The sequence below is a fragment of the Hyperolius riggenbachi genome, chromosome 9, assembly GCF_040937935.1.
Source record: "Hyperolius riggenbachi isolate aHypRig1 chromosome 9, aHypRig1.pri, whole genome shotgun sequence".
NCBI lineage: Eukaryota > Metazoa > Chordata > Amphibia > Anura > Hyperoliidae > Hyperolius > Hyperolius riggenbachi.
The window spans coordinates 161,183,982-161,201,822 of record NC_090654.1 but is presented as its reverse complement, the minus strand read 5'-3'; the positions used below and the strand labels follow the sequence as shown (position 1 = coordinate 161,201,822).

Sequence of the window (17,841 nt, the reverse complement as noted above, 5' to 3'; positions counted from 1 at the left end):
CTCTAAGAACAAACTACAAAAAAATAACAGAACAGTTACATCAGTAAAAGAACATAACATCAACATATGTCAAGTATAACATTTTCCTGCTTAAAAGGATAAAGTAGCAGAACAAAAGACAAATCAATGGCACAAAGCCTGACAAAAAAAAGTAGAAGGAATAATCACTATACATTACTTACAAACTCTGTTTTTTTATATTTATACAGACTGATCCTTAAACCAACAAGCAAATTCAAAAAAAATATGAAAAAATAATGCACAGGTGAGTTTAAAGAGAACAAGGGATGACACATGTGAAAGGCAACAATTTTAACAAAAAGTGCTGAGTGTACTGAATATTTCCATAGTATAATAACTTAAAAATCAATCAAAATATGGCCTTTGCAAGCATAATTATTACATACTTAAATCAGATGGTTTGTCAGTAAATGATTGCCTTTGCATAGTTATTGTAATTTACTATGTGTAATCAAACCTGCAACTCAGACCCTTACTCTAATGTTAGATGAGTAATAGTAATTAGTCAAAATTCTACTAGTTTCCATTACTGCATGTAATACTGGCAGTACTTAATAAGAACTAGGAAAAATGTTATAAGATTATACAGATAATACAGAAAAACAAGCTCCATTAATATTTACATCCAATGTCCTGGCTTACTCATAAGATGTGTATTCTCATAATGCTCCTCAACAGTTATCATATGCATGCAAGAGTTTTAGTCACCCAACACATATTTTAAGTATATGGGCCTGATTCACAAAGCGGTGCAAAGTGTTTGCACGCCAGTGAAAAGTCCTTTATCACACCTAAACTCAGTTTAGGCAAGATAAGAAGAAACTCGCAAAGTCCAATTAAGCCCTATTGGACTTTGCGCGCGCGCGTGCGCGTTTGCATGCGCAAAACTTTGCGCGCGGGACTTTGTGCACGATAATCAGCACAAAGCGGTGCTATCTCAGCGGTGCAAAGGTTATCATGCCTAAAGTCTTTTAGGCGTGATAACTGAGTTATCACCGCTTTGTGAATCAGGCTGTATGAGACCACTGTATGCATATAAATGTTAAAAGTACCCCATGACAAAGCATTTATGCCACTATCAATGTACATGCATGGCTGACACAGGGCATAGGGACTCTCTGCCCATGATGTTTAACATTTTAATATTAATGAGCCAAAACATAATGAAGTCATGTAGATTCTTACATAGCCCAACCTTTTACTATGTATGGTGCTGAATGCTTCACAGTAAAATATGCAGAAAAAAAAATAAGCTGTCAATCTGCCAGGAAAGTAAAATAACTTCTACATTACCCACCTATGCAAATGGATACTATATAAAAAAACAGCATGTGTGGATAAACATTACCAAACACACAAAGTCTAAAAGTGGTCTTAACTCAAAGTTCACGTAGTAAAACTGCAAAATTAATACAAGAAAATGTATTTTCACAACATAATATTTTGAAAATGGGTGCATACATCAGTTCAAGAGGAACTTACCACCCCCATTCTTTCCGCAGAGGTAGGGAAATCTCCAGACATTTCCTAGACCAATTGCATAGCCAACACAGGACATAAGAAAGTCAAATCTCCCCTTCCATGTGTCTCTCTCAGGGTCTTCAGTTCTTTTCTTCTGAACTTTAACAACCAATGTCTTGGGTTTATCATTTGTGATGGGAGCCTCACTAAGTTCAGTAGAAATTTGTCCATCTGTCACCTTAGTTCCATTTGTAGCCATGTCTCGTGGTTTGGAGTGGCAGTGCCTGGTACCCAGACGAGAGATTTCAGCACCAGTCCACGTGGACAGCAGCTTCGCGGCTCCTGTTTACTTCACTAGGGTTACAAAGGATTGGAATGTATTATGATGATTGTAGCAAGAAATATCCACAGTGGCTATATAATTAAAGATGAGCTGAAAATAAATAAATAAAATTACATTGTAATATATGAATAGCTAAATCTGGCAAGTCAAAAACGTTATACTACACACATTGTATTGGCTGCAATAACAGTCATTAGCAATTCATTGCAGCAGTGCTATTAATCCCATTATTCAGTGTTTCTTTGTATCAGTTTTAAACATATGAAGTTTTAAATATCTCCATATAAGGGATGTACAGTTTTTTTTATTATATTTATCTTTACATTTAAAATACATTGGTATTGCTTTTTTAGTAGATTAATTTTAGATTAGGGTAAGGTTTTTTTTTCATATGCAATAAGGTATGAGTTGTGTCAATCATGTGTGTACAAGAGTCCCTAGCTAATTAGTGCCATTTCATAATTCAGTCATGGTGCTTCAGAGAAAACATTTATATGACTAGTCATGTTGTAAACAAAAACACACGATTAACCAGAACTGCACAATCAGGTTCTTTGGTCACAGTTCAGCTGGCCAGTCAGAGCGTAGCCAGCAGACAAAGACTGATGCACTTGCTCTAAGTTTTGGGTCCTATAAAAACATCAGTATGGCCTGGTGCACACCAAAAACCGCTAGCAGATCCGCAAAATGCTAGCAGATTTTGAAACGCTTTTTCTTATTTTTCTGCAGCGTTTCAGCTAGCGTTTTGCGGTTTTGTGTAGCGGTTTTGGTGTAGTAGATTTCATGTATTGTTACAGTAAAGCTGTTACTGAACAGCTACTGTAACAAAAAACGCCTGGCAAACCGCTCTGAAGTGCCATTTTTCAGAGCGGTTTGCGGTTTTCCTATACTTAACATTGAGGCAGAAACGCATCCGCAATCCAAAATCTGCAGCAGCCCGGGAGTATGCGTTTCTGCAAAACGCCTCCCGCTCTGGTGTGCACCAGCCCATTGAAATACATTACCCTAGCGGATCCGCACCCGCAAGCAGATCGCAAACAGCAGCGGAAACGCTCCGGTGTGCACTAGGCCTAAGAGGCCGATAATTGCTACTGCCATGATGTATTCACACGAATGCAGATACAACAACATCATAATACGTTTTCCATTTATATATACAGAACAGAAACCATTAACAATTCAATTTAAATCAACACAAATCACATGTTGAACTATCAAGAGTGATTAGTTATTCTGAGCAATGACCCATGGTGAATTTAAACTATCAAATCCTTTATTTCATTGAAAAAGGAGCAAAACCCTAAGGTTTCTATCTCCTACTGTGCTTTTATCCCTCGCTGAATCACATCTACAAAGCATTGTCTACAGCAGAGAAACACTGAAGGTAGAAATTATATCTGACATTGCTGGATATCGCACATTGCTAATATAATTTTTAGTAATATTGGTAGACAACATATTTAATTAAACTCCTACTGTTTCTACCAACTGGAATAATCACACACTGTGACAAGATGTAGGCAATAATATTTATTAGAACAGTTTTCCACATATACATCTGCTATTAAAATATTTATGTGACTAACTTCAATTCATGTCAGAAAAATAAAAGGAAAATTGAAATGAGAAACAGGGCCAAATCTATTAAGTCATCACCAGAATAGAGCTGTGTGGTTCAGCTGCTTTTAGATCTAGAGACATGACAATTTATTTTTAAGTCCTTGCTGCAGGTGAATGCATCCAACTACAATTATACAATGACTTATACAACTACCACCACTGAAGTCCGATAAAACCCAGAAGGAATGTACCAAAACCTTATTATCTTCTATCTTATGATTTTTAATAAATTATCATGAATGCCAATGACCACTAATCTGACAATCACTTACAGTAAAATAAACCCATATTTTTGCAGGTAAAAGTTAAAAGCACACTCTGTGTCCTATGTAGAAAGGGAAGATCAAAAACAAAAATCTATTTTTTTCTCACTTTTATAAAGTTGGTCACCACTCTTTATATATTATATGTATAAAAATTGTGATGGTTTTGTCCCAGGGGATCAAATACTGAAGAATGAAGGTACTGTTATTACTCTTAAATGGCAATCAGAAGCAGCACTGACTTGTTTTAGGGGTATAGCATTGTTACTTCATCACTCACTACAATCAGTTCTAGATACAGCCATTATTTTAAAAGTCTTTGTAGAATTGCCATTTTAAGAATGTAGATAGCAGCACAAAAGTGCTTAATACATATTGGTAAAGTAGAAGTGGTTTAAAAGCAGTGACTCTGCTGAAAGTATTTTTTGTTTCAGCTGACAGTCGCTATTATAAATGCAGCAATCTAAAAAGCTTCATTATTTCAAACAAATTGTTTGCCTTTTTATATACAGTATATTACAGACTGCTCTGTGTTTTGACTAACCAAGACTAGAGAGATGACTGACAGACGGGAATGCTATGGTGTGCTAGCAGTTCAGAGTGTTAAAGAAGAAATTTAATGAATATAACTTAATTAATAAAACTGCTTATTTTTTACAATATTACATTAGAAATGATTTAATATTTTGGGACACATAGGGATCGCACGACTAGTAGAAGTAATTAAAAAAAAAAGTACAGCTTTACTCTTAACCACTTGAGGACCAGAGGTTTATACTCCCCTAGTGACCAGGTCATTTTTTTTTACAATTTGGCACTCCACAACTTTAACGGTTTATTGTTCTGTCATACAACTTAGCACCCAAATGAATTTAACCTACTCTTCTTCCCAAAAAATAGAGCTTTCTTTTGGTGGTATTGATTGCTGCTTTTTTTAAATTGGTCCTAGACTGAGATACATACTCTACACTAACATGCATACATATGGCTATGGCAGGGATTAGATTGTGAGCCCCTCCGTGGGACAGTTAAGGGACAAGACAATAAGAGTATTGTCTTGTCCCTTAACTGTCCCACGGAGGGGCTCACAATCTAATCCCTGCCATAGCCATATGCATGCAGCGCTGCGTAAAATGTCAGTGCCAGGGCTGGATTTACAACTCAGAGGCCTGTAGGCATAGGCTTTCTGGTGCCCTAAACTCCGCACCTCAACACAGCCACACCCCCAAGTAAAATATTATGAACTCTGATCCCTTCCTTATGTCACTAACTCTCCTTAGAATCTTTCACTCTAATCACTGTCTCATATCATCCTTAGTGGCATAAGACAAGGATTAGGGTGTAAGTGCCTGACGTCAGTAATATGAGGCAGAGATTAGACTGTTAGCTCCTGAGGTCAGTGATCTGAGGATGAGGGGCCGCCTCTCCCACATAAGGCGCCTGTAGGCAAGTGCCTACAGTGCCTTATAGAAAATTCAGCACTATATCTATATGTATAAATTTGGATGTACTGTATGTATGTATGTGTGTATGTGTGTATGTGCCGCGATCACTCGAAAACGCATGAACCGATTTGAACGAAAATTGGTATACAGATCCCTTACTACCTGGGATGATATGTTCTGGGGGTCTCGCGTCCCCCCCCCCCTGCACACCTGGGCGGAGCTACAAACAGCCAATCAGATTTCACCTATTCATGTCAATTGAAAAAAATGTAAAAGGCTTCCATTCTCACAGTAATCAAGCCAAAGTCCCCATACTTGGCACAGTTGGTCACTTGGTGACAAGGTTACAAATCCAGGAAAAGTGGGCGGAGCATAAAGCAGCCAATCTAATTTCAGCCATTCATTTTAAATGGGAAAATGTAAACTGCAGCCATTCTTAGACTGTTAATCTCAGGGTTCTCAAACTTGCCACACTTGGTCACTGAATGACTGGGATTAATATTTGGGAAAGTAGGTGGAGCCTACAACAGCCAATCAAAATTCACCTGTTATTTTTCAAGGGCATATTTAAACTGCTGCCATTCTTATTCTTATGTTTATGGCAGAGGCTTTAAACTTGATACAGTCAATCAATGGGTGACTGGGGTCCAAATTCACTAAAGGGGAGGGGCCACAAACAGCCAATCAGATTTCCTTGCTGGATAAACTGCTTCTATTCAAACAATTTTTTATGCCAGGAACCCGAAGGTTCACAAACTTGGTTATTTAGTGAATGTGTGTCAAGGTTATAAAAAGTGGGTGGAGCCAAACCAAATTTCACTGGTCAAATATAAACTGAAGCCATTCTTACACTGTTAATGGCAGGGTTCTCAAACTTTGCACAGTTGGTCACTGGGTGACTGGGATTCATATTCAGGAAAATGGGTGGAGCCTACAACAGCCAATCAAAATTCACGTATTGATTTTCAATGAGAATATCTACATTGCTACCATTCTTACACTGTTAATGACAGAGGCCTCAAACCTGATACAATCAGTCATTGACTAGGGTCCAAATTCACTAAAGGGGGTGGAGCCAGAAACAGCCATTTAGATTTGTTAGATTGATTTCAGCCCTTTTATTTGCAGGGTTCTCAAATTTGACACAGTTGGTCACTGGTTGACTGGGGTTCAAATTCAGAAAGGGGCGGAGCCACAAACAGCCAATCAGATTTGTTTAATGTCAATGGGAATATACAAATTATTGATACCAAGCACCCCAAAGCTCATAAACTTGGTAATTGAGTGAATGTATGTCAAGGTTAGAAAAAGTGGGCAGTGCCAACAACTAATTTTTTTCCATGGGAGAATATGAACTGCAACCATTCTTACACTGTTATGACAGGGTTTCCAAACTTGACACCTTGGGCCACTGGGTGACTGGGATTAAAATTTAGACAGTGGGTGGAGCCTACAACAGCAAATCAAAATTCACCTATTGATTTTTTAAGGGGAACATTTACATTGCTACCATTCTTACACTGTTAATGACAGAGGCCTCAAACCTGATACAGTCAGTCATTTACTTTGGTCCAAATTCACTAAAAAGGGTAGAGCCAAAAACAGCCAATCAGATTTGTTAGATTGATTTCAGCCATTATGTTATTGGCAAAGTTCTCAAACTTGACACAGTTGGTCACTGGATGGCTGGGATTAATATTCAGGAAAGTGAGTGGAGCCTACAAAAGCCAATCAAAATGCATCTATTGATTTTTTAAGGGGAATATTTACATTGCTGCCATTCTTACACTCTTAATGGCACAGGCCTCAAATCTGGTACAGTCAGTCACTCGGAGATTGGGGTTTAAATCCTGAAAAGGGGACGAGCTACAAACAGCCAATCAGATTTGTTTAATTTCAGTGGAAAAATGCAACTTATTGATGCCAAGGACCCCAAAGCTCATAAACTTGGTCATTGAGTGACTGTATATTTTACATGGGAAAATATAAACTGCAGCCATTCTTACACTGTTAATGGTAGGGTTCTCAAACTTGACACAGTTGGTTACTGGGTGACTGTGATTAATATTCAGAAAAGTAGGTGGAGCCTACAACAGCCAATCAAAATTCACCTATTGATTTTCCAGGAGAATATTGAAACTGCTGCCATTTTGACACTGTTAATGGCAGAGGCCTCAAACCTGCTACAGTCGGTCATTAAGTGACTGGGTTTCAAAATAACTAAAGGGGCAGAGCCACAAACAACCAATCAGATTTATTTGCTGGATAAACTGCCTCCATTCACACAATTTGATGCCAGGAACCCGAAAGCTCACAAACTCAGAACAGTGGGTGGAGCCTAAAAAAGCTAATCAATATTCACCTGTTGATTTTTACCAGGTTTGAGGCACAAGCCTCAAACTTGGCACAGTTGGTCATTGGGTCACTGGGGTTCAAATTCAGAAAAGGGGGCAGAGCCACACACAGCCAAATTTCACTGGGAAAAAATAAACTGCAGCCCTTTTTCTTACATTGTTAATGGCAGGGTTCTCAAACTTTGCCCAGATGGTCACTGTGTGACTGAGATTAATATTCACGGAAGTGGGTGGAGCCTATAATAGCCAATCAAAATTCAACTGTTGATTTTAAAGGAGAAAATGTAAATTGCTGCCATTTTTACACTGTTAATAGCAGATGCTTCAAACTTTCTACAGTTGGTCATTGGGTGATTGGAGTTCAAATGCTGGAGAGGGGCGGAGTCACAAACCACCAATCTGATTTGTTAAATTTCTATGGGAAAATACAAATTATTGATGCCAAAGCGTACAAACTTGGTCGTTAAGTGTTTGTGTGTTAGGGTTAGAAAAAGTGGGCGGAGCCAACAAAGCCAAATACATATCCGGGCAACGCCGGGCCACCAGCTAGTAAATAATAAAGAACATATTTACCTAAAAAAACAGCCCGCCAGCTCCAGTCGCGGACTGGCAGGCTTATCGCTGTTCCCCACAGTGCTGGTTGATGGGAGCTCCTGTCTAATCTTGCGTCTCCCGTGATGAAGCCATATGGTGGCGCTGAGGAACAAGAGAGCCACTTTGTGGCCGCAGTCACTGAGATGTTAAACAGACATGTGAGGAAAGGGTGCAAGAATGTCTTGTATGTACCCAGATTAAGCCCAAACTAAAAGGGGAAAAAACTGCTTTGCAGAAAGTTCCAGAGTCCAGAATGCCCTGGGAAACGCTACAAACTGATTTCATAGGCCCACTTCCTGTAGCAAGTGGAGGATTGCAATGTGCATTAGTAATTGTCTACATTTTCACAAAATATTTTGAAGTGATACTGTGAGGAAACGCAGAAAAGCTGCCGCAAGGACTCAGAGTGAGGCGGCTGTTTCCGCGTCCAACATGGCGGCACAACGCGGAGAAACCGCCGCATGCCGCATGGGCAGAGCGGTGGAGTCCGCGTTGAATGCAGCAGATTGCGCGCATGACAATGTTAATGACAGTGTGGTTGGACGCGGGGAGGCTGCCGCTTGCTTGGAGAGCGGGTCCCGCGCCCAAGTCAGCAGATACATTGCAAAACATGTCTGGTGTCGCTGGGACTGATAGTCCACACAGGTTCAGAAGGACGCGCGTGCGCGCTGAGAGGCAGAGCTTATATGACAGCCAGAGGAGAGTCAGCTGACCAAGCTGGTCAGCTGACATTTTCACCAGTTCTCATTGGTCCAGCACTTAGGGGTGGCGCTGGAGAGCGCTATAGTATATATACTGGGTGCTGGTCATTTCTCTGGTGTTTGGCGTTGCGATCACTACGTGGTAGCACTCAGACCTTGTCAGTATCTGTGTTCTAGACCAGTTTCCAAAGGTGTTGATGATCACGGAGCTCACACCTTAGCTTAGGAATATTGTATTGTACTATTTGTTATGACCTTCTGCCTGCCTGACCATTCCTCTGATCTCTGACTCTGTACCTTGCTATTCTGATATCCTGTTGCCAAACTCTGCTCGTTCCTGGACTCTGTATCTGCCTCCTGATTCTGTACCTCGCTATTCTGATACTCTGTTGCCAAACTCTGCCTGTCCATTGGATTCCGTATCTGTCTCCTGAATCTGTACCTTGTCTGTCTGTGTGTTGACGACCTGGCTTGCCCGACCTCGAGAACTGGCCTTACTGTTAGAGGCAGTTCCCAGACCTGTTAGTGACACCCTCATTGGTGTCACTCACACTCTGTCCTTCCTACTCTCAGCCTAGCTCCTCCCCCGGAAGAGTCTAGGCTAACGGAAGGAACGTACTTCTGTGCAGTATCTTGTACTATCTAGCACCCTCTATAGGGTGCTCTCCTCAAAGTATTTCTGTTGCACCAAACACTCTCATCCTTCAGGTGTCCAGAGGTTAGAAGATATATCTGATTATCGGTGATACTGCAGATCATCAATAATCGGGTATATTCTGCATTCTCGGTGATACTGCAGATCACCGGTAATCAGACCCTCTCTGTGTTACACCGATCGTTACAGATACCTCTCTAATCCACTATGGCCTTGTGCACTGCTAAAGCCTTGTGGGGACACATATTCAGTAGGTGGGGGCTAGCAAACTGCATCAAATCAAGGCCCAAATGTTGTTGGTCAGGTGATGAAAACACCTTGTGCCCTTTTAGGGGTAGATCAAAGGTTTCACATACCATACAGAACACAGTTTTCTGGCATACAAAGAGAGCTCAGGAGCACTGATAGTGGCCCAAAGGTATATGTGTGCCACAGTCCCACGCCCGTACCGAGGGGTCTCAGCAACAAAATCCAAAAAAGGACCGGCACCACAGCAGTGTATTTATAGCTCAAATACTTTAATTAATCATCTATAAAAAGCAACGACAGACTGCTGTTTCGGCCTATCATAGGCCTTTGTCAAGTTGCACAAGTTGTGCAACTTGACAAAGGCATATGATAGGCCGATACAGCAGTCTGTCGTTGCTTTTTACAGTTCTCCTGCATAGTGAATCATAAGAACCATACTCTAAAGACCTGTTTAACCACTTCACCCCAAGGCGGTTTTTTACCCTAACGGACAAGAGCGATTTCAGTGCTCATCCCTTTCATTTGCCAATAGCTTAATCACATCTAATTACAATGAAATGAGCTATATCTTTGTTTTTTTCACCACAAATTGGGCGTTTTGGGGTTATTTGTTTTCAGTAATTACTTTATTTTCTATGCATTTTAAAGGGAAATACAAGGAAAAAATGAAAAAATACACTATTTCTCGAATTTCATCCCCTATGGTTTTAATATAAACACTGCTACTGTACATAAAACCCACACATTTTATCTGCCTATTTGTCCTGGTTATCACAAGATTTTAATTATGTCCCTAGTACAAAGTATGGTGACAATATATCATTTGGAAATAAAGGTGTATTTTTTTGTGTTTTGTTTTTTTACACTATTTTTACTTGCACGTTCACGGGGTTGCACGTGCACGTGCACAGCGGCAGCAGCACTGTCTGACATTAAGAGGCTCTAGCAGGACGTTTTCAGCATGTCATTAAGTGGTTAAAAAGGGTGATCTTGACCAATGGGAAAGTTTGGGCTACCCACCTTCCAGCTGTAATGATGGCTTACAGAGTCACACCTGTAGCAGCCACAAAAGTGTCACCACATGAATTCATGACAGGAAAGAGAATACATTCTATGTTCCTATATGAAACTTGTTTCCAGAAATACAAAAAAAGGCCATTATGCATGAGAAATGGTTAAAGACTTTGCAAGCACAATTGCAAAAAAAACTTTGCAGTTTGCACCTAAAAATATGTGTTGGCTGGAACCTGAACATAATGTGGACAGTGCAGCTGCCAAGTATGTCCAGGGGGACGGGTTATAGTAAAAACTTTCAGAAAGCTAAGGGCCTTGGGAAGCAAATTTTGAAGATCCTTACAAAATCATAAAGAAAGCAAGTGACACGACTTGGTAAAGAGTTTTGTCTTTAAATCCACCAAAAAACAAAAAAAAAGTTCAAGACCACTCCACAGAAACCATTCATTGTACATGTTGATCAATGTTAGTTGTACAAAGGAAAAGTCCCGACTCAAGCTGGATCAGGTCCATGCAATATTAAGAAATGTTATTCTTGGATCTCTTTTTCAGGAAGGTGGCAACTTGGAACCAAGAGAAATTGATATCTGGCAGGCGAGATGGGTATCCAGATCTCATACCTACAAACGATAGGTTTCTGATGCCCAAGCTGCCTTGGAAAAGAGCAAGTTTCCTGACATCAAGAGAAAGACTGAAAAAAAACTCACTGAACAAAGCGTAACCCAAATTGCTTATGTTTTTGTTCCTCGTGAAGGTACCATTGTGATGAGAATTACTATACTGTTGATGATTCTGGGATGCCTTACAGTCCTGGGAAATCTATGGATTATACATTTTGAAGGGCAATGTGGGAAAAGTGAGAAACAATGGTCATGCATGCTTTAAGCCAGACTTCTAATATGGAGGTGTTTTTCAAGTGATGATGGAGTTTATGACATCATATGCACTGAGTATGCATGGTGCATACCATGTCGGACTAAACAAAGTCCATTGCTGATGACTGTATACTACAAAAATGACTTTTGGAAATGAAACCCATACACCCCTGAGTGGATGGAAACATTCTGAGGCATATTGTAGAGCCAAAACATTTATAATCATGGACAATATGTGGTTGATAAAATCATGGGATACATAAGTTCCATTCTCTGCAAAATGCATTGATCAATGTATGGAGTGGAACTTGGTGGGTACACATGGTCCATGATATTTTCTGTTAGTAAGAGTTCCTGATTCTTTCCACTTTCCTGTTGGGACCGAACAGAGAAGGAAAAAGAGATTGTTTTACTTGAAAGCAAGAAGTTTTGAATCAGGATGATACCATTTAATCCTGATTCAAAACTTCTTGCTTTTACTCATGGCTAACACGGTACAACACTTTACTGCTTCTATTTTACTTGAAAGAAAACTGATTTCAAGGCACAGTGTATGTAAAAGACATGAATGGCAGGGTGTGCTTGAGGTTTGATTTCCGGAGAAGGCAGGATCTGCCACCATTTCCCAACAAGGCAGAGTCATATTTTGGGCTGGAAGCATGGGGGGAGGAGCTGAACCCATTTAAAATAGTCCTTGAAACAGGGCCAGATTTTTACTCTTTACTGCTGTCACCCACTTCAGTATAGGTAGCGAGATGATCCCTCCCCTTCTTTCCTCCAGTATAGGTAGCCAGATGACCCCTCCCCCTTCCCTCTGTATAAGTGGCCTGATGACCCCCCCTCCAGTATAGGTAGCCAGATTATCCCTCCCCCTTCCTTCTAGTATAGGTAGGCTGATGACTCCCCCTCCAGTATAGGTAGCCAGATGACACCCTTATTCCCTCCCTCTCCCCCTTCTCTCGGTAAAGGTAGTCAGCTTGCCTCCACACCGCAGCAGCCATCAGTGTCTCTGATAGAGAGGGAGGAGGAAGCTTCTATGCTGGAGACGAGTGGACATGTGAGTGACTGGTGGCTGCTATTCCACTTCCTCCACTTTCAACTCTGAAATGCTGCCAGAGTCCGTAGCTGCCCACCACAATGCTACTGTGCACAGGCAGCCGCTGCACAGGCGGATGGCAGGAAAGTACTGCGGTCAGGCACTCGCCCAATCTACCTGCATTGCAAAATTTGCAAACTTGCAAATGCCTTACCAGTTTAGCCTGCTGTCTACCTGCCCCTGCTCTTGCCCTAGGCCATGGCCAAGGTGGCCTTGGCCTAAATCCAGCCCTGCCATGAAGGTATGAACATGACCTCGGAAAAGTATGTGGAGTTTCTTACTGACCACTTTCTTCCATTGTACAAAAAGAGTCGTGTTTTCTGTGACAAAATCATCTTCATGCAGGACAATGCGCAATATCATGCTGCACGGAATATATTTGCATTATTGGCTACTATAGGCATAAAATGAGAGAAACTCCTGTTGTGGCCCCCATTCTTCCCTGACCGTAATCCTATTTAGAACCTTTGGAGCATTCTCATACAAAAGATCTATGAGGATGGGAGGCAGTTTACATCTAAACATTAGTTCTAGGAGGCTATTCTGACATCCTGCAAAGAAATGTAAGCAGAAACTCTCCAAAAAGCACACAGGTTCAATAAATGCAAGAATTTTGAAGCTGCTATCATATAAGGGGCCCAATGTTAATATTTAACTTGACCTGTTAAGATGTTTTTAATTGAAATAGCTTTAGATTTTTGTAAATATGACCTCATAATGCTGCAAATTCAATAAATGACCCTTTTCAGTTTTTTACAACCTATAAAAATTTTTGAAACTCTGTTGTTTGTAATAATTTTGAACAGTGTGTTTTAAATTTTTTTGAAAAAAAAAAACATGTTATTATTAGGTTTGTTCAGTCACATTCAATTTATTGTATACTCTCAGGCTGCTTTCACACTGTAAACAAGCCTTCTTAGGAACTGCATTGGCCGGTGTTCTCTGTCTGGCATTCGGCCAAGCAGGAAGTGACGCGAGCTTGCGGTCACCTCCTGCTTTGGGTATACGGAAGTGCACAGAAGCATATTGTAAAAATATGCTTCCGTGCATGCACGTTGCAATGCCAACTTTTACAAAAAGTGAGTCTCTGTAGACTAACACAAATTCTGGGCAGTCACAGAATTCTGCATGTCCCCACAGGTCCCACACGTTAACATGGTTCTAAGCTAGCACTAAATTGTTCACTTCTGGCACAGCATACCGCAGCGTGGGAAGTATGAACTTCCCCATAGGGAAAAAAAACACATGTATACAGGCTCATCGCCTCTAGTTAGGGCATAAAATAAGTTATTAAGGAAAGGGAGGTGCTGAAGGGAGTGTGGCAAGAAAATAGCAAACAACAATTAACCCTTCGCGCACTCGCATGCAAATGTTCAAATAAATGCATTCACAGATTCACTCATCCAGGCACCACTGTTATCCCAACAGCTAAATTAAAAGCCGGGGTCTTAGGAGCACACTAATCCTAATCCCTAGATAGGTTTGATGCAATGAATGTTTGCATGTCTGCACTATGCATGTTACAGGGCCAGAGTTAGGACACCAACGTTTACCTGGGTACTTCTGCGCAGTGTAGGTGACTAAGCAAATGAATGTATTCTTCTGTGAACTAAGACCCCAACTTTTCACTTAACTGTAGGGATAACAGTCGTGCCTGGATGAGTGAATCTGTGAATGCATTTGTTTGAACATTTGCATGTGAGTGTGCGAAGGGTTAATTGTTTCACCAAAGACCTACAAATTCTTGCACCTGCCTAATTTTATTTAAACAATTATTGCACACTTTCTGTAAATCCAATAAACTTAATTTAACTTCTCAAATATCACTGTGTGTGTCTCCTATATGATACATTTAGCTGACATTTTTTATCTTAACAACCAAGGATTTATACAGGAAAATCATGATGATTAATAAGATTGCCAAGACTTTCGCATCCCACTGTATATGTGCATACACATGTAGTTTAAATCTTACAACTTTTCTTAAATGGGATTCTTTAATTAAATTGTTACATTTTTACAATGTTTATTTATAAATTATTTAGTCAATGTTTGCACACTGCAAATTTTGCACACTTTCAATGATGCCAACATTTTTACTGCTGAGAAGGTGAATCTCTGTGGGATAATTTTTCCCCTCCATGTAGATCAACATTAGTTGATCCCCTCCATATAAATCAACATCATTTGATATTCCAGAGTGCTCTAGGGCAGAAGGCTGCATTACATCATAGCCTAGGCTAAACGTTACTGGGGATACTAAAGTAAATAGCAATGTAAAGCAATTGTAAAAAGCTTTTCTGATGCAGAGACCAGGATAATTAGCCTCCCTGGCGTTCTAATAAGATCACCAGGGCGGCTGCGGGAGGGTTTTTTTTAAATAAAAAAAAACTATTCCATGCTGCATGAAAGCCCACTAGAGGGCGCTCCGGATCCGTAATTCTGATCGCCTCCGGTGACCAGAATAAACAAGGAAGGCCGCAATGAGCAGCCTTCCTTGTTTTGATTACCTCGTCGCCATGGCGACGAGCGGAGTGACGTCATGGACGTCAGCCGACGTCCTGACGTCAGTCGCCTCCGATCCAGCCCTTAGCGCTGGCCGGAACTGTTTGTTCCGGCTACGCTGGGCTCGGGCGGCTGGGGGGACCCTCTTTCGCCGCTGCACGCGGCGGATCGCCGCGCTGCGGCGGTGATCAGGTAGCACATGCGGCTGGCAAAGTGCCGGCTGCATGTGCTGCTTTTTATTTGGAGGAAATCGGCCCAGCACGGCCTGAGCGCCAGCCTCCGGCGGTGATGGACGAGCTGAGCCCGTCCAGACCGCTCAGGATGTCAAGGTAAAAATGGATATGATGAATAATTTATTACATTTTACTATACATTGTTATGGATCCTCTTTAAAGAGGAACCAAAATAACATAATGAATAAAATTGCTTATTTTTCCTACAATATTCATTCATAAATGATTTAGTCAGTGTTTGCCCACTGTAAAGTCTTTCCTCCACCTGATTTCTCTGCGGAATGCTCAGTGCAAAAACATTGCTGGTCTTCCAGAATGCTTGAAGGGTGGGGGTACTGAATTCCACAAATTGTCATCCTTCTTAGGCCTACAATAAGCCTAAGTGTGGAGGTAGAGCTACATACAGCAGAATATATAACTATAAGAAGATTTTCTGATGCTAAAACCAGGAAATTTCAGTTTAAAAGTGTGTATCCTAATTAATGTACCACATTTTACTACATAAAATTACAGTTCCTCCTTAAGACATGCTGGTAGTGGGTGGCAAGCTACGGTTGTTGCAGTTGGGAATATTAAGGTGTTGCGGTTGCGATGTTAAAGAATGCTGGTTGATGGAGATGCTAAGGTGTGCTGACAGTTATGCTGGAAATACACAATGAGTTTTTTTGGCAGATTTACTGTCCGGAAAAAAAAACAATCAAAATTAGATCGGACATGTTGGAAATTATCTATCGAGCCATTTATCTTCCCTAAAAAACTCATGGTGTATTCCCAGCATTAGGGATGTTAGTTGTGGATGCTAAGGTTTGTTTGAAGTGTAAGGCCTCTAACACAATGGGATGTTGTGTTGCAGGGGACGTTAAGGTCGCATAACGTTCCCCTAACGCAATGCATGGTGGTGCTAAAGGTGGTCGCTACATACAGCCACGTTATGCGGCTCTTGGTGCGCCGTTTTCGTTCGATAGAACCGGCAATGATTCATATGAATCATTGCTAGCAGGAAGAAACCGAGAATGATTCATATGAATCATTGCTAGCAGGCAGAAACCGAGAATGATTCATATAAATCATTACTAGCAGGCAGAGAATGATTCATATGAATCATTGCTAGCAGGCAGAGAATGATTCATATGAATCATTGCTAGCAGGAAGAGAACTGGCATTGCAGTGCAGTGAATATTAATTAGCCATGTGGCTAGGCAAAATAGCAAACTCTCCCCTCCTCCTCTCCTGCACACAAAAAAGATAAAACAACATTACTGAGCATGTGCAAACAGTCTATCGCAGCTAAAACCACCTATAACGCACAGCATGCAGCACTCTCTAAATATTGCTACACGTTACACACAAAGCAAAGCGTGCACTGTTAATGTCGCACAGACTTTGCATTGCTGTGCTTTAGTCTGCGTTGGAACATTTTCTAACGTGCGACTGTAATGTCACACTGTGAAAGAAGCCTAAATGATAAACTGTGCTGGTGAAGGAGATGCTAAAATTTAGAATCTATTTAGACTTTCTAACTGTATAATGAATTGGTCAAACCTGGCATAGGTCATTAACCAATTCACTTTTTCTCCAGTTTCCTCCCAGGAGATAATTTTGCATTGCATCTAAAAATAACTTTCCAGCACCTAGCAATTAAAAAAAAAACATTAAAGTGTAGTTTAAAAAAGTAAGCTTTGTTTAACCTTTTCGGGACCGGCCACCTACCCCCCCTTAAGGACCAGGCATTTTGCGCGGGAAGGGGGTGCGCGCGTTTGGGGGGGTCAGGCGGCCGGATCCCGTGTGTGGCTGGCTAGAGTGGTGTCCCCCATGGTGGCCTGTGCCTCCCCCTTCTGCCCGCAGCCTTCACTTACCTTCCAGGCTCCAGCGATGAGCCGCACGGGACCCTCTTCTCCGGCCGGCATCTCCGTTCTGTCTGACGAGCAGTTCCGGGTCGCGGCTTGATGACGTCATCAAGCCGGGACCCGGCGCTGACGTCAGATGAAGCGGAGATGCCGGCCAGAGCGGAGGGGGGCGCCGATCGTCGCTGGAACGGCAGGGAGGTGAGTGGATCCTCTTCTTTCCCCCCCTGCCGCCGCAGCTGTCAAACAGATCACTACGATCCGACGGCGATCGTAGTGATCGTGTGATCAGCAGCCATACGCGATGGCTGCTGATCACTCGGGGGAGATGTCGGCTGTCATATGACAGCTTAATCTCCCCCTCCGGGTGCGCACGATCGCGTCGGGAGCGGAAATTGCGGGCCGGCGTAGATCCTACGCCGCATCAGGCTAGAACAGCCACAAGTGCGGCGTAGGATCTCATTCACATGGTCCCGAAAAGGTTAAAGTCACATTTGTTTTGCTACTTGTACTTCCTGGACAACAATAAGTAACAATGGTCTGGCTTAAGGTCAGGTAAGTGGGCAGG

General features: G+C 41.5%; 1 protein-coding gene across 2 annotated transcripts in view; it reads right to left on the bottom strand.

Annotated features, from left to right (window-relative positions):
- The window catches only part of LOC137532767 (sodium- and chloride-dependent GABA transporter 1), a 388,606-nt gene that overhangs the window by 237,792 nt on the left and 132,973 nt on the right, over positions 1-17,841 (bottom strand). The window contains exon 2 of one of the 2 annotated variants that reach the window (XM_068253633.1): positions 1,504-1,915. In XM_068253633.1, the coding sequence (XP_068109734.1) occupies positions 1,504-1,741 (238 nt within the window). In that variant the 5' untranslated portion in view covers positions 1,742-1,915. The remainder of the gene's footprint in view (positions 1-1,503; positions 1,916-17,841) is intronic. The other variant, XM_068253634.1, reaches the window with a different exon arrangement.